Source organism: Triturus cristatus, chromosome 4_1 (assembly GCF_964204655.1).
Source record: "Triturus cristatus chromosome 4_1, aTriCri1.1, whole genome shotgun sequence".
NCBI lineage: Eukaryota > Metazoa > Chordata > Amphibia > Caudata > Salamandridae > Triturus > Triturus cristatus.
Window position 1 is genome coordinate 400,062,185 of NC_140585.1, and position 22,654 is coordinate 400,084,838.

Sequence of the window (22,654 nt, forward strand, 5' to 3'; positions counted from 1 at the left end):
TTGCTCCCTTGGCAATGGGAGAGGAACTCGCTTAAGATGGGAGATATGGATCCAGTGCTGCTTCCCTTCGACTTTCACCGCTGTTCGCGTGGCCAGGAGCACCTGGTATGGCCGGGACCAGCGCGGATCCAAACTCGATTTCCGTTGGTAGTTTCGGACCAGGACCCACTGTCCCGGTTCTACGCCGTGTCCAGGACCCTCCGGCAGGGGCTGCAGTGTGGCAGATATCTGTTGATGAATGGAACGAAGATCTTTAGTCAGAGCATACAAGTAATCAGTCAACATAGGATATTCAATGTCCCTGAAAGATTTGGGCCGAGGTACTCCCCATACGTTGGCAGGTCTGCCGAAAATGACTTCGTAAGGGGAGATACCGCTCCGTGAATGGGGAGTAGTTCTTACAGACAACAGGGCCAGGGGGAGGAGATCGGGCCATTTTAATCCCGTCGTGTCCTGAAGCTTAGCCAATCGCAATTTTAAAATTCCATTATATTTTTCAACTAGACCCGCTGACTGGGGATGTCGAGCGGCATGAAACTTCTGCCGGATGGACAGGCCCTTGCATACATACTTAACTAAGTTAGCATTAAAGTGGGTCCCATTGTCACTCCAAATTACCCGTGGCAATCCATATCGAGGAAAGAACTCTTTTACCAGAGCCTTCGCAGTTGCCAAGGCAGTGTTCTCCTTCGTGGGGTACGCCTCTACCCATTTGCTAAAGGTACAAATCACCACCAACACGTATTTCAGATTGTTAACTCGCTCTAGCTGTATGTAATCCATTTGGAGTACTTCGAAAGGCAAGGTGGGCGGTGCAAAACTACCTGCTAGGACGGGGATACTAACCCCAGGATTATGTTGGAGACAAATTATACAATGCTGGACCAAGTTCCTAGCTGTCTTGGGGATATTGACATTATACCAAACAGAATCCAATATGGCACAGATGGCCTGAACTTCTACATGCGAAGGTCCGTGTGCCATAGTTACCACCGCATTTACAAAAGCGTTCGGCAGTAACCATCTACACCTCTCTGACAGATCGGTCCAACACCCATTCTCATCAAGCCTCCCCACTTGCTCTTGCCAGTATGTCAGTTCTTCCGGGGTCACCTCTTTCTGCAGCTCTTTCACACTATCTATGGTGTTATTAAAAACCTCTGCTTCTATCATTCTTGTTACTACAAGCATGGAAGTGGTGTCAGACCGGGCCGTTTCCTTTGCGATCTGGTCTGCAAAGAAATTTCCCCTCCCCACGTCATCAGTGATAACTTTGTGTGCACTGCATTTGACTATAGCCAGGGTCTTGGGCAATGTTAATGCGGCTAATAACCGTTCAACTAGTGGTCCATTCTTTATTCTCTCACCATGGGATGTCAGGAATCTTCTTTCCGCCCACAACCTCCCAAAGCTGTGCGCTACACCGAACGCGTACTGACTGTCGGTGTAGACGTTCAGCCTGATACCTTTTCCTAGTTCGCAAGCCCTGAATAATGCAACCAATTCGGCTGCCTGGGCCGACCGGTATGGTATCTTCGCCGCCTCAACTACCGTTTGTAGAGTAGTGATCGCATAAGCCGCAGCTGTCTTACCATCCGGTAATCTGAAGCATGACCCATCTACATAAAACTCCCCTTGGGCATCAGATAGTGGGGTGTCAGTCAGGTCTATCCGACCCTTGGTTTCTTCTTCAGTTCGAAAGATACAATCATGTGTGTCTTGCCCACCGCCTTCCGAAGGGAGGGGTAACAGCGTGGCAGGATTCAAATTAACACATCGTTTGATCGTTATGTGAGGTGCAAACATTGTCAATTCGTACCCTGTAAGACGTGCACTAGTTAAGTGCTGCGTCTGCGTCCTGTTTAATAATACGTCCACAGCATGAGGCACCATCACTGTCAGGTCCGTATTCAGGACTAGCCCTTCCGATTGTCTGATTGCTATGGCAACTGCCGCTACAGCCCTCAGACAACTGGGAAGTGCTCTGGCGACATTGTCCAAAACCGCCGAGAAATATGCACAAGGCCTTTGCTTACCACCAAAGTCTTGTGTCAACACTGAAAGAGAACAACCGTCCACCTCATGCACGTAGAGCACAAAAGGCTTCCGGTAGTCAGGTGTGCCAAGCACAGGAGCAGAGCAAAGAGCAGTTTTCAGAGCGGAAAAAGCATTCTGGCATTCGTCAGTCCACGGTAAAGGTTCATGCACATCCTTCGTAGTGAGATACAGGAAAGGTTTAGTCAAGAGAGAATAGTTAGCAATCCATTGGCGACAGTAGGAGGTTATGCCAAGCAAAGCGCGAACATCACGTTGCGTGCGGGGGACAGGCATGTTAGTTATGGTTGCGATACGCTCAGAAGTCAACCGTCTTCCCTCCTTCGACAGGAGATGACCGAGATAGGTCACCTCCGGTCGACAATATTGAAATTTAGAAAGTGACACCTTGTTACCGTGGGTGGCCAGATGTCGCAGCAGGGTTACCGTGGCGTCACGACAACCCTGTTCTGTATCAGAAGCCACAAGGAGGTCGTCAACATACTGCAATAAGACATTACCTGGCGGCAATTGCAAAGAGTCCAATACCCTTTTCAGGGCTTGGCTATATATGCTCGGACTTTCGGTGTACCCCTGGGGGGCGCGACAGAATCTAAAGCTGCGGCCTCCTAATGAGAAACCGAACAAATGTCTACTATCTGGATGAATGGGAATACTAAAGAACGCATTCTTTAAATCAATCACCGAGAAAAATGTGGCAGTGGAAGGAATCATCGTTAAGATGGAATTAATGTCCGGCACCACAGGATACTGGGGTACCACAATTTTATTGATTTCTCGCAGGTCAATCACAAATCGATAGGTATTAGCATAATCAGGGGACTGGGGTACAGGGGCTCGTTTAAGAATCGGGAGAATCGGACTGTTGCAGGTATTGGACTCCGTTTCTTCCACCACCCCTGTTTTAATCAGATCAGAAATAATGGCCAGTAAGGCACGTTCACCTTCGGGGGCTATTTTGTATTGCGGAATCCTTGGCAATCGAGCATTCTGTTTTAAAGTGATGGACACCGGTGGAATTGGTAAGTACCCCACATCAGTGTCCCCCAGGGCCCAAAGGTTCTTCGGGAGTGTCGCAAGCTCAGGGGGTAAGGAGTCAGTTTTTGCAAAACATTGAATGGAGGGGACAGAGGGATTCCTAATGGTTAGGTAAACTCCATCGGGGGAGCAAAAGATGCGTGCATGTAATCTTTTTAGTATATCCATACCAAGGAGATTTTCCCCACACTGGGAGGTGAGGAGGAAAGGTGATTCAATCGTTACTGGTCCCACAGTAAGGGAAAGTGGTTTTGAAATGGGGCTTACCACTGGAGTTCCAGAGAACCCCACGGACACATTAGTCTGGCCAGACAGAGCAGCCCCCGGGACCAAGGCACGTGAAACAGAACTGTTCATAGCCCCTGTGTCAACCAAAAACTTACCTGATGCTTCCAGCAATTGTGCATGGACATAAGGTCCAGCCTGATCTATCGGGATTGACACATGCCCCTTACTCTGCCCTTGGCTATCCTATGCTTGAGTGTACCCAATGTCTCCCTCCGTCACACGTCCGTCATGGTAATATTGTTTTATCCTGACTCTGATCGAAATAATTCTGACTGTTCTCACCTCGTGCCGCCTGTTCCTGTCTCGTGTATCCACCTCGATGTCCACTTACTCTACCCCTTCCACGTCCCCTAGAAGCAGCGTTCTGTTCATGCAGTAACGGGCATTGAGCTCTCCAATGCCCCTCCTCCTTGCAGAAAGCACATTGATTTATGCCGAGATCCGTTCGCCCAGTCGGGTGCACGGGCCCCGCCCCTCTCGGAACGAAATTCTGTACCCCTCTCCCCCTTCCTCTACCTCTCTCCACCTGCTGTAACAATACTCGTGTTTTCAGATCCTTTGACTTTCTTTCTGTCTTATCCTTGCTCTCATTTTCCCTATGTTCATAATACTGAGCCATGCTTAATATCGTGGAAGGCGTGGTGGTCGTTCAGGTACTCTCGGCTGCCTGTAGCCTAGCCGATACCTCGGGTAGCAAATTTGTCACAAATCTATTAACAAATAAACGTACACCCCCCTCCGTAGCCAGGTCCTGCCCGCTAAAATCAATGAATACTCCCTCAAACCTTGTGAAGAAATCAGATACACTCTCATCCTTCTTTTGTTTACAGGCCGTCAGCTTGTCCCAATCTACCTTTCTGGGCGGGATCAAGGAATGCATATATGTTATTATTTTTTCAGGTAGAGTCAATATCTCAGGTCGGGGCTTATTCCCCGGCTTGCGATCTCTATCCCAGTTTCTCAGTTGGTCCCATGTCCCACCAAACTCCGTGACATGGTCCTGGTCATGTACCTGGCGCCAAATATCCACCGGTACTAGTAGAGCGAAGAATAATTCAATATCCGCCAACGTCATTACTGCTGACGAGGCGGCTTCGGTCAGTTCTTTATAATAGGCAGTGGGGTTTTTTCTAGGATCAGGCAACTGACTTTTCAAGGATAATACCTCACTCCGCTTCCAAGGGGTATAGACCCATTGTTCCTGGAACCGAGCATCTATTCCCGGACGGGTAATGACACCGTGGTCATCCACCACTGCGGCCACTTCTGGGTGGAAGATAGGGTGTACCTCCCGCATGGGGAATTGGGAGGATCCGGCGGGAAGGGCGGACTGCAGATGAGTTCTATAAGAAACCAAAGTCTGCACCTTCCCATACACGTCTTCAGGTGTCAGTCGGGATTTGTGAGTCTGATCAAGGATATCATACAATATGGCCGGAGCTTTCCCTTCCTGGTGTACCTGTTCCCATACAGAGATGAGACGGTTAGCCATATGTTCCAGGGCATGCTGTTGCATTACCGGTTCGTAGTCTCTCATGGTACTCCAGATATCAGCAAGGGTATAAATAGAATGTCGCATCCACTGGGATGCTTGTGTGGCAATAGCTGCCCTTTCCTCTGTTCCCAAAGCAGAACGAGTGAACAACCTCCTCCCCTCCGTCAGACTGGTCGGATGTACCGGAGTAGTCACAGCTGCTACTGGTGTTGTGCTAGCGGAGGAGGAGGGTAGAACAGAAGGGGAAGACATTGACCCCGTCGGCAGCTGAGGGGTCCCGGCTGCAGCTGTCGAAAGTAAATTAGGTAACAGGGCTATAACGTCGGACACAGATGCCGACAACTGGGAGAGGTTTGGCAGGGAGGGAGAGGTAGTATTGGCCGGGGGAGCCGAAGCCGAGGCCCCCAGGGACGTATCTGGGGTCGGGGCCGAGGCTCTTGTCACCTCGGGGTATAGTCTCTGGGGCACATAAGGGGGCGGTGGCCTGGTGTCCAACAGATCCTCTATTTCATCTTCCGCATTCGGGCGGGTCACATAACTTTTATCCACTTTTAGTCTGAATTCGCGATTCATGCAATCCAATCCTTTCTCTACTCTTTCTCGGTCATAGGCCATAGCCTTCTGAGTAACATTCTGTCCTGCCTTGGCTCTAGCTACTTTCTCTTCCCTTATTCGCCGTTGCTTAGCCTCCTTCTGCCATGCAATTAGAGCATCGAACATGGCTTGCCTGCTCCGCCTAGAAAACAATTGTTCCTGTAGGAACGCAATTTTCTTTTCATCAAACGAACCAGTCTTGGGCCACCGTAATTCTTCATTACCCTTAGTATACTTATGCCACAGAGTGCAAAACAATAAAGGAGAGATTCCATGCTTGACATACATGAAATGGCTCGGACTGCCTTCCGGTGGGGCGGGTTGGCTCTCAGCTAACCTGGAGTCACTTGTGCGGCAGCAGCAGCCAAAACAATTCAATTTACTGAAACAGGACATTTTGGTTAGTTTTTAGACATGTACACATAAAACAACAATCGGACACAACATACAATCAATATCCGAGAACCAAGCCCGTCGACTCTGGTTCACGATCCAGGTTTCAAACCGCACGCGGGAATTCCGGTCACCCTCCTGGCTCACCACTAAGACCGACCCCTCTCCAACAAGGACTTGCCTCGTCGGGAGTATGGCCTGTGGCTACCCAGTCCAGGTCACAGGTCCTTCCACGTGCAGTCCGTCTATATTCCTCCGGCGCGCTATTTCTAATCAATCCAATATCATCAGTACGTACTTCGAATCAGATCACTGTAATGCGAACCTAATCAAACCAGACACCACTCTCCGGTGCGTGTCTTCAAATCAACGAACCGCTGTCCAGCGCGAGCTTCAAACAAATGCAACCAGTGCTCAAGTCAAGACAAATGCATCGTTCTCAACGAATGCTCTTAAAATCAATCAAACAGCACACCGTCCTCGACGCGTGTTTTAACAAAACATAATGCACCGTTACAACGCGTGCGTCAAATCAAATCAAATCAATCTATACTCACCGGGTGCACCCAGATACGAATGTTCATTCTCCGCTGCCAACTCCTCCTGACCAACTTAGTCCATTTTCTGGGTTAAGCCTGTAGGACCCCGGTGAAGGGTGACTAGCAGCAGGGGACGTACCGAAAAGTCGCGCAGGGTGGGAGAAATCCTCAGGCTCCTTCTCCCGTCGACCTGTCAGGACGCCCCCAATCCCACCACCCGAATACGGGGGGGGTTGACCCTGTCACGGGGTCCCTTCGTGGTCGCCAACTGATGTGTTCAAGTAATTATTCCAAGGGCCACACTTACCATTGACCCGCAATATCCATTAAATAAGGAGCAGTTGGCAACGTGGAAGGTTCAAACGTTTATTAACATCATAGATCTCTATATAGAGGAGCCTCGTCGATCCTCACCCATCAGGTGCGCCGAGGAAGACTGCCGGCTCCTTGACAGTAACACACTTTTATACATTTATCAGCACAGCATACAAAACCTTATATGTGGAAAAGTACCAGCTAGTCCTGGCACCCCTAATGAGCTCATGCCTATTTCTAGTTTCGGTTACACATACAAAGGGTTACTATCTTTACAGAGAAGGTCGGAAGGGTGACTCCCTTCTCGTCCCAGGTCTGGAGGAATTCGCTTGATACTCCCTTTTAGCAGATGTGACCTTGCTTCTCAGCAACTCTGCCTGTCTCCTAATTATTACCGTGAAAAAGGAAAGGCAGATGGTGTGTAAGAGGACCACGTGACTCCTAAGAGCAAGAGCCGTAATCCAAGATGGAGGCAGTTTGGTTCTCGGCCCTTTTGTCATGCTAAACGTAACGGGGATTTCGATCCTTCCAATGCACCGTGGCTAAGCATACCGTCATTAGATATACTGCGCTAATCATACCATAATGACCTGAATACCTCATCTAGTTGGCTTTCTTTCTCCATTTGAGGGGATTGGGGTAAACAACCCCAATCTGTCCACCGGGGGTGGGGGGGTGCCCGAAAGTCTGTTGGGACAATTTATGAATGAGGGAAGTCCACCCTGGCATTGTCCCATGTCCCCATCTTTGTTTACCCAGGGGTCTAGTGGGGAGGGGCAACTGGGGTAAACACCCAATATGCCTTCCAGGGGGCACAAACACTGTAGGGGGCTTTTTGGCTGGGTTCACTGCTGGATACCAAGGTGGGCCATCCCACCCCTTCTTTGTTTTAATTCTTAATTTCCTGGTGTCTTGTGGGCCCTCTGCCCCGCGGAGGGACAACTAGGGGAAAAAATACCCAGCCACCCACCCAGATAGGCACAAAGAATGTTTCTTTTTTGTGTGAGACCACCTTCCTCATGCCTCAGGATGCACTCCTCTCTCCTTGGGGCTTAGAGGGTCGATTTCTGCTTGGAGATTGTGGGCCTTGCTCAGTCCCCAAACAGGGATCCACTAGGGACAGATACTACTGGATCGGGTATATCGTTCCTGTGCTGTGTAAGATGCGCATCATGGTAAATAAACAAAACATACTCTATACACATCTCAACTGTGTTCCTTGTGTCCCAGCTCTGTTTTTTAAAAAGAAAACCCTTCTGGTGATTGCACCAGAAGGATTTTCTAGTGCACTATGGTTGATGAATCATTCATGTCCAACGCACTGAGAAAATACTGCAGTGGACATTTACGGTTCGTCTATTGCATTTAAGTGGTTCACTAGAGGGCTCAAAATTCATCCTCCTTTATTAATGATAATGAGGCAGGAGGTTTGCCACATTCTGCTATTGTACATTTTATGAGGCGACCAATTAGAACATCACTGAATTACAAAATGCAGGGCGGGTTGCATTCAGTCACTGAACAAAAACAGTGATTGGCTTGCAATGTGCGGTCCTACAGCAGGAGAAGCAACACGCCATCTGCTGTAGGACCGACAAAGCCATGATGCGACTTCCCATCAGATTAGGAGTTAAATCCTGGTCTAGTGGGCAGTCCTGCGGCAGTCTGACGGCTGCTGCTGTTAGGCTCATGGAACAGCCTAACATGCAGACCGCTGCTGTCACAGTGCCGACTGCACCTTCCTGTATGGTGTGGCATAGTTGCCACACCTTGCGGGAACTGGTGGTGCAAAATCCAGGGGTTCACTACATGTGCCTCCCTGCATGCCCCCCCAGTAGTGGTGGGTGTTGCTTCTCCGCCGCCCTTTTTATGACGGGGTCACCACCATGAAATCGGCGGTGGAGAGGCAACTTGTAATATGCTTGGCAGCACTGCAGCAGCACCGCCTGCATATTTCTGCCCCTGTCAGCACCACCTCTGCCCGCACGGGATCCTTGATCCCGGCAGAGCTGGTGGTGTCTTGTTGGTTTGACCGCCACACTCAAACTACTGCATGCAGACCTGCAGTGTGGTGGTGGTTGGACCGTCATCACGAATACAGCAGTCCTATGGACCACTATACTCATAATCAGGCCCTAAGTCACCAAAATTATAGAATACGTTTCAAAACTTGAATGTCTTCATTGGGGAAAGATATCATCAATAATATTTTCAAAATATATATGCACTGAGTTTGCACACACTTGTTTGCCACTGCTTTTACAGGACCAACCCCTTTTTACCGCTTGTACTGGCCCCTACGGTCCATTTAGATCTCACATTCTCATCTGATTCTCCAAGGTAGAATGAATCCCCCACTTTGTTTCGTCTAGCCTTACTGTTTAATTGTGTCAAAAGACCTTTGACCTCCTGGTCAGAGACTCTGCTCTCCGCCCCAGCAACTCCGCTGTTGTGCTTCTGCCCCTACACCTCTCTGTAAGGTAGGTGAGGTACTCCTCCACCCGCAGGCTCCTGCCTGCGCCTCACCCCTGGTGTTCCAGTGGGAGAGCCTTGCTCTTCTGCTGGTCTGCTGTTGTTTGTCTTTGTGTTTGTGTCCTTTTTCTGTTTTTTGTCTGTCTTTTTGTCTTTTGTTATTGTGCCTTTAATTTTCTGCACTTTAATTATAGTCTTCTGTCTTTCTGCCTATTTTGCCTATTTCGTTACCTGTGCCCTTGTTTTCCCTGCCCTTTTCCCACCGCTGCTGGCCCCGCGGCCCCTCCCCCCTGCTGGTTCTTACTCCCACCTCTCAGCTGCACTTCCCTCCCCCTCTCTATTTAATGGCGGCTGCTGAGCAGCCACGCAGTGGACGCGTGCAGCGGGCGTGCCACTGGCGTGCCAAAGGCAAGCTCACCTGTGCCTGTCCGTGACCCGACCGGGACCCTGGTTCCCAGACCACCCACCGCTACGACTCAGCTGCCCTCCTTGCACACAACTGCCAGCTGTCTACGCCGATCACCACCCACGGCCAGTTCTCCTGCCAACATTGTCGACAAACCTTCACCATCCTCCGCACCCCCACGGCCACCACCCCCACACTGGACACCAGCCCCCGAAAGCCCTGAGGGCATCCTCCTCAATGTGCGCTCCCTGCTCAGATATGCTGTAGAGATCTGGGACCTTCCCGACACCCCCTCGCCAAATGTGGCCTTCTTCACGGAAACATGGACGAACCCTACCTCCACTCCCGATATCGCCACCACCATCCTCGACGGATACAAGATACAGAGGAAGGACCACCCCAACTTCCCAGGAGGATAAGTTGCCATCCCACACAAAAGCTCACTCTGACTCACCACCTCCAGCACAAGCGACTCCCTGTCCACCACCGAACACTTGCAGTTCCAGATCCAGACCAGCCCCAGAACGATCCTACGTGGCACCCTTGCCTACAGACCCACTGGACCTCGAACTGCGTCCACCACCACCATTTCCGGCCTCATCGCACCCCATGCCATCGCCTCCATGGGCTACATACTCATCGGAGACCACAACTTCCACCTCGACAACCTCACCGACCCAAACTCCGCCACACTCCTGGACAGCCTCACCAACCTCGAACTGAAACACAAGGCAGGACACACTCTCGACACCATCTTCGCAGGGGGTAACAACATCCACTTCACCACCCAATGCAACCCCCCTGGACGGACCACCACTGTGTACACTTCCACGTCGACAAACCCACCACCCCCAAACCTGCACCTCGCCCTCCACGAAGGAACTGGAGCAAGGTCACCGAGGAGCACCTCAACTCCACCCTCATCTCGACCAACGCCAACTCCGCAGCTAAAGAACTTCACAGATGGATCCCAACTGCGCAGACAAGCTCGCCCCCCTCTGCTACCCTGACAGACAGCGCCCCAGGAAGGCCACCTGGTTCACCGCCGACCTCCAAGAATCAAGACGCACCTGCAGACGTCTCAAGAAGAATTGGACAAACAGCAAAACTCCAGAAGACCACACCACATACAAGAACACAATGACAAAGTGCCACCAACTCATCAGATCCACCAAAAGGGCCCTCATCCGAAACAAAATCCATGCCAAAGCTAGGAACTCCAAGGAACTCTTCAGCATCATCCAGGAATTCACCAAGCTCCCCAGTGAAGTCACGGACATCACACCCTCCCAGGACGTCTACAACAAACTCGGCAACTACTTCAAACTGTAAATAAGATCCCTCTATGACAACTTCAACGAACAGACTCCGGACACCGAGTCCACTCATCCCCACAGCAACGACTTCCAGCCTACCATCGCCTCCTGGACCCCAGTCACCGCCGAAGACTCTGCATCGACCATGAAAGGGATTCACTCAGGAGCCCCCACGGACCCCTGCCCTCTGCACATCTTCCACAGAGCCTCTGCCGCCATCGCATTTGAGCTATGATGCATCATCAACGCCACCTTTGAAATGGGCACATTCCCTGATGAATGGAAATGCGCAGAAGTCAAACCCCTCCTCAAGAAACCCTCAGCAGACCCGATGGACCTACCAACCCATCTCTCTCCTCCCGTTCACAGCCAAAGTCACAGAGAAGATCGTCAGCATCCCTAACGAAATTCATCAAAGAGAATTCCATCCTTGACCCCTCCGAATCCGAATCCCGCTACCACCATAGCACCGAGATCACCCTACTCGCCGCCACAGACAACAACTGCACCCTCCTCAAGCAAGACCACACCGCGGCACTGATCCTACTTTACCTCTCTGCAGCCTTCGAGAACCTCTCACACCGCAATCTCACGGCCAGACTCCACAACGCCGGCATACAGGGAACCGTCCTCGACTGGCTCTGCTTCTTCCTTACGAGCAGAACACAGATTTCCGCCCTCCCTTTCCAAACCCACAGAGATCAACTGCGGAGTACTCCAAGGATCATTGCTTAGCCCCACACACTTCTACATCTACGTGCCCCACTTTACCGCCATCATCAGAGAGAATGGACTCATAGTATCCTACGCCAATGACACCCAGCTCATCCTCTTCCTCACTAAGGACCCCCTCACCACCAGTCTCAGCTTCCAGGAAGGAATGAAGGACGTCTCATCCTGAATGAGCAGCAGCTGCCTGAAGCTTAACTCTGAGATGACAGAAGTCCTCATCCTAGGCCCCTTACCCTCTGCATGGAACAACACCTGGTGGCCCACCGCCCTCGGCAGCCCGCCCACCCCCACAGACCATGCCCGGAACCTCTGCATCATACTCGACTCCTCCCTCACCATGACCCAACAGATTAACACCGTTGCCTCCACCTGCTTCAACACCCTCTGCATCCTTCGCATGACCTTCGAATGGATCCTCCCGAATCAAGAAAGACCCTCACCCATGCATTCATAACCAACAGACTGGGCTGCGGAAACGCCCTCTACGCTGGGATCAACAAATCTCTGCTCCGCAAGCTCCACACCATTCAGAACACCGCAGCCAGACTCATCCTCGGCATCCCTCAACACAAACACATCACCCAACACTTGCGAGACCTCCACTAGCTCCCCGTTGAGAAGAAAGTAACCTTCAAGATAATCACCCATGCCTACAAATGCCTCCACAACACCGGACCCCAATATCTCAACAAAAGAATCTCCTTCCATGCACCCAAAAGAAACCTCAAATCCGACGACCTTACCCTCACCAAACCCTGTGCATCGAAAGAGCCAGAACGGGTGGAAGAGCCTTCTCCTACATCACGGCAAAGACCTGGAACGAGCTCCCGACCAACATCAGATGCGCCCCCCACTCTGCACATCTTCAGGGAGATACTCAAGACCTGGCTCTTTGACTAACCGGAGCTGCACCCCCCCTCCAGCGCCTTTAGACCCTTATGGGTGAGTCGCGCGCTTCACAACTCCCTGATTGATTGATGGATTAATCATTCGGTTCTGTTATTTCTGCGGGAGTTGAGAATTTTTTTCCTGACTGGGCGAAGCTCCTCAATACCTAGTGCTTTGAAGTGACCTCAGTGTGACATGTCAGTGCAATAGAAATCTCAGCAGCTAAATCAAATAATTGGAAAGCAAACAAAAACAAAAGTTACATCAAAGATTACCTAACTAACTGGTAAACTATCATCATGTTTGTTACCAAATGTAATAATAGTTGCTTAGCACATCTTATCGGTTAAAGATCAGTTCAAGCACTCAAAATCCAAATCAAATTGATACCACTCTATTAACGTGCGCTAGAAGTATATCACTGCAAGTCTCAACTATGTGGTGCAATAAAAGCCATAAAACAATAGGATCTATTTAACTGTCATACTCGATATTTTACATTAGAAATTGATATTTTGTGTTTGTTTTAATTGCAAGGAGAAGGCTAAAATGCAATAAATGTATAAAGTAAAACGGGCTAACTCAAAAGTAACCCTTCATTAATTTTTTTGAAATATGATCACATTAGTTCTAGTACAAACTGAGTTTTTTTGTTTCTCTTATACGAAGGAGGTCAATCTCCGTGCAATGATAATTGTCAGGTAACTTTCGTGAACTTGAAGTGTGACTCTTCTATGAAAAAACGACGAGGTCGCAAATCACCTGCCAAGGAAGTGTCGCATATTACTGCAGAATTTGAAGTGGAAATTAACAAGGAGGAAATATCAGGTTTGTGCAAAACTTTTTTCTACTATTGCTCTCACAGTGTAGGCAGTACCGTGAAGTAATTGATAAATCTTTAGTGTTATGCTGAAAACAATACTGAATTATTAATCAATTTAGACTGCAATATTTATATATAAAATAGTCCACAGGACACTTTAGATAGTTCAGCACAAACGAAAACTCATCCATCAGTGGCGCAATAAAGCTATAGGGGGTCCCCACAATGCCCATATTCTCTAAGTCTCTAAACACCCTGTAGAAGTATTTCACCATTGCCAGCTACAGCCACATGATGCAGGCTGTTTCGTGATACATTTAGCGTTAAAAAGAAAAGAGAAAAAACGTGTACTCCTGGGATGAACATGCGCTACATAAATGTACTCTAAAAACCGAGTTGTGTTAATACTTTTTATTTTAATATTGATATTCTTTTTATAAACAAAATTGAAGTTTGGGGATGAATGTATGTTCCCTTCTGACACTCAAATAAGGTAGTATGGTTTTTAAGGAATGCGCGGATGCAAATTAAATATGGACACCAAAAGATGAAGATGAAGCGGGCCATTTATATTTTGGCAGGGCGTTAGTCTTACCATCTGAAGCTCCCTTTCTACAAGTCTGGCAGCTTCCCTTTCTATTTAAAGGTTTTTCCTGGGTGTATACTTTGTAATTATGGTAATTCCACATCCCAGAGTTACTAATATGAACATTACCAGGGACTTTTTGAAACAGAAGGGGGATGGGAGCACACTGCTACCTCCCAGCACAGTTCGCCCCTTTGCATCCTGGTACATGCAGTTCAATTTTAAATGCTTACTTGAAATTTTGCAGAGTGTCTCACCAAAGTTGGTGCAGGTTAGTGCTGTTAATCTCTAGACACATGTGTTTCTGGATTTCATCCTTCTTCAGTAGAAATAAAACGAAATTCATCTGGGGTTTGCTGAGAAAGCTGCCACAATCCTCTCAGGTCTCTGTACCTCTCCCTGGCGCAAAGGTGCCTCCCATGAGCTCGTCAGCTCAGTGGCTCAAGGGAGCCTTTTTGAAACAGAAGGGGGATGGGAGCACACTGCTACCTCCCAGCACAGTTCGCCCCTTTGCATCCTGGTACATGCATTTCAATTTTAAATGCTTACTTGAAATTTTGCAGAGTGTCTCACCAAAGTTGATGCAGGTTAGTGCTGTTAATCTCTAGACACATGTGTTTCTGGATTTCTTCCTTCTTCAGTAGAAATAAAACGAAATTCATCTGGGGTTTGCTGAGAAAGCTGCCACAATCCTCTCAGGTCTCTGTACCTCTCCCTGGTGCACAGGTGCCTCCCATGAGCTCGTCAGCTCAGTGGCTCAAGGGAGCCTTTTTGAAACAGAAGGGGGATGGGAGCACACTGCTACCTCCCAGCACAGTTCGCCCCTTTGCATCCTGGTACATGCAGTTCAATTTTAAACGCTTACTTGAAATTTTGCAGAGTGTCTCACCAAAGTTGGTGCAGGTTAGTGCTGTTAATCTCTAGACACATGTGTTTCTGGATTTCATCCTTCTTCAGTAGAAATAAAACGAAATTCATCTGGGGTTTGCTGAGAAAGCTGCCACAATCCTCTCAGGTCTCTGTACCTCTCCCTGGCGCACAGGTGCCTCCCAGGGTCTTGTGTAGCTTGACCTTCCCTCAGATTGACCTGGTGTGCTCCCACCCTCCTCCAGTACCTCTGCAGCTTTGCTTGTCCCCTTCTGTGACCTTTCAGTCATGGCTGAAAATTCTTCTATGAGAGGAGCTGTTTCATCCGAGGGACCCAAAACTCGATGTGTGTGAGAGGCATGGACCCAGTCAGCACTCTGCCACATTTCACAGCAGTCGTAGTCACCAGTATCACTTGGTGTGGACCACTCCAACGAGGATCAAGACATTTTTTACTCGCGTGTCTTTTGATGAGAAACCAATCCCCTGTGCATGACAGAAAGTCTTTGATGTCGATGCAGACATTGCTTCAACCTGATGAGATACAGAACCAACCATGTCAGCTAATCCTTTACAGTAGACAAGGACCAAATTTTTTGAGTTATTCACAAGCGCGTTGGCAGGCATGGCAGGCAAATGCATCGCTCTACCCAGGAGTATTTCGTGGGGCGACAACCCAATTCTCTTGTAAGGTATGCTGCGCAGACTCATCAGCACTAGTGGTAGAGCATCAGGCTACTTCAAAGATGTCGAAGCACACATTTTAGCCAACCTCAATTTCAGGGTACCATTGATCTGCTCCACCATTCCAGACGCCTCTGGCCTGTAGCTCCAATGTAGTCTCTGAACCACACTCAGAGAAGTGCACAGTAACTTCATGTCTTCGTTATGGAAGTGCGTGCCTCTATCCAACTCCAATGTAGTTGGAAATCCGAACCTAGGAAAAAGCTCTCTTAGCAACAGCTTAGGTACCTTGAGGCTATCACATCTCCTAGTCAGATAAGCCTCGACCCATCAAGAAAAGATCCACATGACAACCAGAATGTTGGTTTTGTTCATAGTTCAGTGACATCCAGACAGTCATTGTCTTCACATTCTTCCCCATCAGCACTTGGAATGAGTAACAAGGTAACAGGATTCAACACAGAATGCTGCTTCAGGGTTACATTCTCAGCAGCGAAAAGTACCTGCTCGAACCTTGTCAATCTGGTATTTGTCAGATACTATGTCTTGGTTCTTGTCTTCAGAAGCTCAACCGAGTGTGGCACATATACTGTAAGAGGATGACCCATCACAATGCTTTCACATCTTTCAATGCTAACACCTGTTTCAGCAACAGATGTAAGACATCCGGGCAATGCTGAAGCTACAGAATCTAAGTAGGTGAGAAATAGGTCACTGGTCTACGGGCATCCCCATGTGTCTGTGTGTGTACAGATAGAGCACTATCTTTCCTTTCATGGCAGAAGACCAAAAAAGTTTTGTTGGGGGGCGTGGCTACGCGCTGCAGTGTGATGGCCAAGGTTTAGGGTAGCTCCGGACCCTTCGCCCCAAAATCCACTGACCCGCTAAACAAATCTGCAACCCGAGCAGTGGTACAAGTGCCAGATGTGCTCCGGTCTCGCCTGAGCCCGAAATTGAACCGGCAGAACTGAAGACCGGAGAGTGCCGCGTGCCGCACTTTTGCGGCCTCCTCACAGCAGAAAGCTGGGAACTGCCGTAGACACTCGGCCTCTGTGAACGCAGACATACGAATCCAAGGAGGAGGGTGCCGGGGACTATCGGGTGCCCTCAAGTGTGTTACGGCAAGTGGTGGGGTGGCCTGAAGTGCGGCGATAGGGAGAAGGCATGTGACCTATCCTCCGGTTCAACCCAGGAGTTAGCGGGGATAATTCATCCTCATCCCCCTCGCCATTGACGGAGGGCACCGCAAGAATGCCGAAGTGACCCAAAAGACAGAGGAGTGAGGGTGTGCCCTGCCCCTCCGGCGAGGCATGATGTCGGCCGAAAGTCGCCCAAAACCCATGCAGCAGAACAAGCTGGACTGCTATACGTGCCCCAAGGCGGCAATCCCGGAGCACTTCTCCCGGGGGGGCGGGGGGGACCTGCCGGAGGATCGGAGGGAGACCTCCCCGAACTTACCCTTAAAGACATCATTGAGGCTATCGCAGAGGGGCGACCGTCTATGGAGCAGCGGACAGATGCAATCACGGTAGAAATGACCCTCATCAGAGCAGATCTCACCAAAACACACGAAAAGGTCATCAATTGGAAGTGACCACCAGTAGGCTAGTCGACGATGTCTCACAACTTCAAAATGAGATCCAAGACCTCAAGTCCTTTCGAAAATTCACAGAGGAAAAGTTGTATGACTATGAGTGGCGCTCCAGGCGGAATAACATACGAATTACCGGAGTGCCAGAGAAAACGGAGGGGCAGACTCCAGATCTGTTTGTGGAGGACCTTATACTCAATTATCTCAAACCCAAGGGCCTATCGAAATTCATCGTGGTTGAGCGGGCCCACAGAGTCCCAGGAGGGCGTCCAAAGCCTGCCGTCCCTCCCCGTCCCATCTTGACCAGACTGCTCAACTTTCGTGACAGAGATGCAATACTACAGAGTGCCAGGGTTGCATCGCCGCTCAGGTACAAAAACACAATCATCTCTTTCTTTCCAGACTTTACCCAGGCCGTGCAGAAGCAAAGGTTGTCCTTCCTGGCCGTTGAGAAGACACTGAGAGATAAAGGTCTGAAATATGCTATGCTCTTTCAGGCCCAGCTGCGGTTTGAAGCAGATGGAAAGGCCTGGTTCTTTTAGCATCTGGAGGCAGTTGCGGACTGGCTCGAGGGGTGGGGGGACGCAAAGGAACATAACGCCCGCTGACTTTCTGCCCAATTTAGGAGTATTACCACAAGACAGTTCATGACCAGATGTGTTCTAACCCCTGTTCTTCCCTCACCTGGAGTAGAGACACGAGGTATTGGGTGGTGAAGGCAACGTGTTGGAATATTGTGTAGGGCGAAGCATTCCGGTCTCCTGCTCATATCGACACTGGTTATTGCCCTGCTCGGGGAATGACTTTGTTCTGATATGCGGGTGGTGGGGTGGAGGGATGAAGCTTCTTTCCCCACATTTAGCTATTGTTAGTTCCTCAGTTGGGCGACAGGCACTCTGCAAAGTTAGTCTCATGGGTAGTTTCAAGCCCAGAGTGCAGGGCAGCAGGGGGGGGGGGTTCGGGATGGAGTTTGGGGGGCTTTGTTTGTTACAGTTCAGTCAGCAAACATGGCTATTATGGTACTGGGAGGCGGGCTCCCAAATGAGACTCGGACATGAGTGCACATTGGGATAAGAGTTTTGTCCTATTGAGTTGGAAAGTGAATGGGCTCGGGGACAAGATGAAACACACTCTAGTCCTACAGCAAACATCACTCTCCTGACGTGGTTTTCCTGCAGGAAACACAGCTGGTCGATAACACAGGCAAAGCACTACACAGATGGGGGTATAGGCTTATGGCCCATTCCGGCTTTACCTCCGGCTCCAGCGGAGTGGGCATCATGATGAAAACCTTCTTCCCCTTCTCCATCCAGTCCTCGCGATCCAATGAATGGGGTAGATACATTGCTATCATGGGGCAGTGGGAGGGCAATGCACTAACCTTAATGTCGGTCCATGTCCCGCCCGGACTCCAGAGTCAAACATTCAGGGACCTGGGTATCCAGCTGCTCTCGCTTCCTGAATGCCTGTTATTGGTGGGAGGCGACTTCAATGCGGTTGCCTCTGGCTCATTGGACCGTCCGCCCCCCGCCCCCCTCCCCGAGATATAGGCTTAGCGAGTCATTGGCTTCCTGACTTCCTGAAGGCCTTCGGCCTCACGGACATATGGACAACAACATTCAGCACACCTTCTTCTCTGGCCCATAATAGCTTTTCTCGTATTGACTACCTCCTCATGCCAGCCTCCCAACGTACCCATATCCAAGAGGTCCAACACCTGGTGCGGGTGGTATCTCTGATCATTCCCCCATTTGGGCCAGGCTGGTCCTCGGAGAGTTACGGGTGGGTACGATCGCGCTCATCAACCCTTGGTATTTGCGGAACCCTGTGGTTTGCAAGGAGTTGCTGTTAGCCATTGACCATTACTTTCAGGAGAACCAGGGTTCTGTCGACTCCCCCAAATATTGTGGGAGGCGTTCAAATCGGTTATTAGGGGGACAGCTCTCTCCCTTGTAGTGGGGTCAAGAAAGAAAAACACAAAGAGCTCAAAAAGGTAGAGGGGGAGATCCTCCGGCTGGAGGGAGAGTTGGGGGAGGAGGTGACTCCAGAAGCACTACACCTTTTGCACCTAAAAAGAGATGAATATAAAGGTATCGCCACTGACAGAGCCAAATTGTCAGGGTGGGAGACTTGGCAGGGTATATGAATGGGGAGACAAAGCCGGAAGGCTACTGGCCTGGCTCGACAGGAAGTAAAGGGCCAACAGACTTGTCCCAGAGCTGACGATAGACACGGGCAAAACAATCACTGATCCCATCAAAATCACCAGTGAATTTGCTGCCCACTATAACGCGGTATATCGCACATAAACATCCTCCCTAGAGGAGGACCCCATTGACCTCCTGCGGGACATACAAATCCCAGCCCTTTCTGAGGAGAACAGGAGTTTCCTGGACAACGACATCACTAATGATGAACTAGCTCAGGCCATCAGGAGCCTCCGCTTGGGGAAGGCGCTTGGTCCAAATGGGCTGCCGATCGAACTTTACAAACTACGCCTGGACAAAATAGCCCCTCACCTACGGGCCCTGTTTGAAGAGAGTAGAAGAGTGGGGGCGCTCCCACTAGATCAGCGTCTGGCATCACTGGTTCTCATCCATAAGGAGGGCAAACCTAGAAGTCAATGCTCCTCCTACAGACACATCTCCCTGCGTAATGCAGAGCCGAAAATCCTGGCCAAACTCTTGGCCACCCGGCTGTCATGGGTAATAAGTAACCTGGTGCACCCTGATCAGTCGGGCTTTATGCCCCACCGAAACACGGCCCTGAACCTGCGAAGAGTACATGGAGTGCTGGGAAGGGTAGATACCATCCAGGAGGCAGCTGTGATCTTGTCTTTAGATGCCTCTATGGCGTTTGACACCATTGAATGGCCCTACCTCTTCACAGTTCTCGCCAAGATGGGGTTTGGGCCCACCTTTACAGCATGGGTTAGACTCCTCTACTCGGAGGCGTTGGCGCAAGTGATAGTTAATAATAAACAATCTGACTCCTTCGGACTCAATCGGGGTACTAGACAGGGGTGCCCGCTGTCGCCCCTGCTCTTTCTCTGGAGCCACTGGTGGCCTGGATCCGTCGGGACCCGGTCATACGAGGGCTACGGTGGTCGGCAGACTGGGAAGACCGCATCTCGCTTTATTTGGATGATATTCTCCTCTACTTGGCCTCCCCAAAATGTCCCTCAGATGTGTATTGGACATTTTCACGACCTTTGGTAGATACTCTGGCTACTCGATTAAGTGAAACAAATCTCTCCTGTATACCCTGGGAATAAAAACCCCGGCCCTCCCTAGGGATTGCCCAGTGCAAGTGGTAAGTGATGGCTTTCGCTATTTGGGGATCTCTGTCACTGCGGACCCCAAGCTCCGTTACGAGAGAAACCTGCACCTGCCCTTGCAGGGACTGCGGCCTGATCTCGATAACTGGAAGGCACTCCCACTCTCGTTGCTGGGCCGAGCAACTCTTTTTAAAATGATGTCCTTGCCTCGCTTCCTCTATGCCCTGCAAAACTATCCGGAGCTGGTTCCCGTGCGATATTTTAGAGAAATCAAAGGCTTGCAGAGGGAGTTGTTCTGGTATGGGAGGCCCCAAATAGCTCTTAACAAGCTGGTCCTCAACTGGCACGATGGTGGTATAAGTCTTCCCGACATAAAGAAATACTACTAGGCAGCCCACCTCGCCGCCATCAATCAAGGTACCTACCGTAGACAAGATGATCCAGGCTTTGCCATGGATAGGTGACTGCTGCCAGGTGGAAACTATAACAGAGCCCTCTATCTGAACCCCAGGAAACTCCCTATAACTGGACCGACCAAACACTCAGTCCAAGTCTGGCATTCAGCTACAAAAAGTCTAGGCTGGGACTGGAGACTCACATTGGCTACTCCACTGTGGGACTCAGAACAGCTGGGCAGTCAGCATTCCTCGAAGGGATTTGACAAATGGGACCTCATTGGTATCTCTCGGATAGGGGACCTTTGGGTGAAGGGTGAAATGATTGGGTTTGATAAACTACAACAACAGTTCGAGATCGCAGACACGGAGTACTTCCGCTGTATACAGGTCCACCATGCTCTTGTAATAACCCTACAGAGGGGCACTTCCCTCCCGGAGTCTTCCCCACTTGAGGATAGGTTGCTTGATGGATTACTCCCGCAGAAAGCCATATCACTAACATACAGAAAACTAATTATTAATACCCTGGATCCCTTAGTACGTCTTCGTTAGAGCTGGGAAAAAGACGGCCTTGAACTCGACAATGAGGAGTGGCAGGAGGCGGTGGCCTCTCCACGGGAGGTGGCATTTTCCGCGAGGCTCCGTCTGGGGCAACTTAAAATCTTGCATAGGACTTATGTCACCAGGCCCCAACTGGTCCTCATGGGGAGGGGGGAGAGGGGAGAATGCAGAAGGCAATGCGGTCAGCGGGGCACTTTTTTACATATCATTTGGGAGTGTGAACAGATCCAAAAATACTGGAGGGGGATACACGAGGTCATGTACTGCACAAGGACATCCATCCAGAGGTTAAAAGGTGTTTACTCAATGTTTGGGACTACTTATTTAACAGGTACGTAAGGACTTTGGGCTACTCTGGGCGCCATGGTAGCAAAACAGGATATAGCACGGGGCGGGAACGTCACCGACTAAGGCCACCTGGAAAAAGAACTTAGACTGGTGTATGTTCAGAGAGAAGATGGTCTATGTGGCACGAGGATGTCCCAAAAAATGGTTCGCTGTATGGGGCAAGTGGAACGCATATCGGGGAGATATATGTGCGGCCCCAGTGATCCCCGTGGAAGATTAACATATTTCTCCTTGAAGCCCATTCCAATGTTTGTTGTACATCCCTGATTTCTACAATGTCCCAACATATCTGCCATATGAATATGATGTTATGTAACTGTGAGATGATTTGCCGAACTGCCTAGTTTACCGTTACTAATAAAAAGATATCTAAGGCAAGGCAAGTAGACAATCATTGTCCCAGGGCACCAGATCTCAAACATCCCTGTGAGTAGGCATCTGCAAAGGTGTCACCATCAGAGAAAAGTTGGGAATCCACTGTGAACAGTAGCCAACCATTCCCAAAAACATTCTTTTTAGATACTAGGCGGATTCATCTTCATGATCGCCCCCACTCTTTCCGGTGACACCTTCCTCTCGCTCTTTTCAATCCAGTGGCCCAAGTACTGTACTTTATTTAGATAGTACTGCAGCTTACTCGGAGACACCTTATGCCCATTCTCAGCCAGGTGGTACAGTAAGGCAATGGTATCATCCCTGCAAGCATCACACATCTCAGATGCAATGAAAAGGCCATTGATGTATTGGACCAAATCTAAGTTTCGGGGTAGAATCAGACCTTTACAGTTCTTTTTCAAGATCTAGTTAAAAATGGATAGACTTTCAGTATACCCTTGCAGAATATAACAATACGTTAGGACAGCAAATACAAATTGGCTCTCCTCATGGAACAGAGAAAAACACCTGGCAAAGGTCAATTACCGTAAACCATTCAGCTTCACAAGGAATATGGAATAGGATCACTGATTGATTCGGTACCACGGGACAA

The 22,654-nt window shown here is 49.7% G+C and overlaps 1 protein-coding gene across 3 annotated transcripts in view; it reads left to right on the plus strand.

Moving 5' to 3' along the window:
• SCUBE1 (signal peptide, CUB domain and EGF like domain containing 1) overlaps positions 1-22,654 on the plus strand; it is a 1,846,233-nt gene that overhangs the window by 1,349,243 nt on the left and 474,336 nt on the right. For all 3 annotated transcript variants that reach the window (XM_085652470.1, XM_085652471.1, XM_085652472.1), the window contains one exon: positions 13,201-13,359. In XM_085652470.1, coding sequence (XP_085508596.1) covers positions 13,201-13,359 — 159 coding nt within the window. The remainder of the gene's footprint in view (positions 1-13,200; positions 13,360-22,654) is intronic.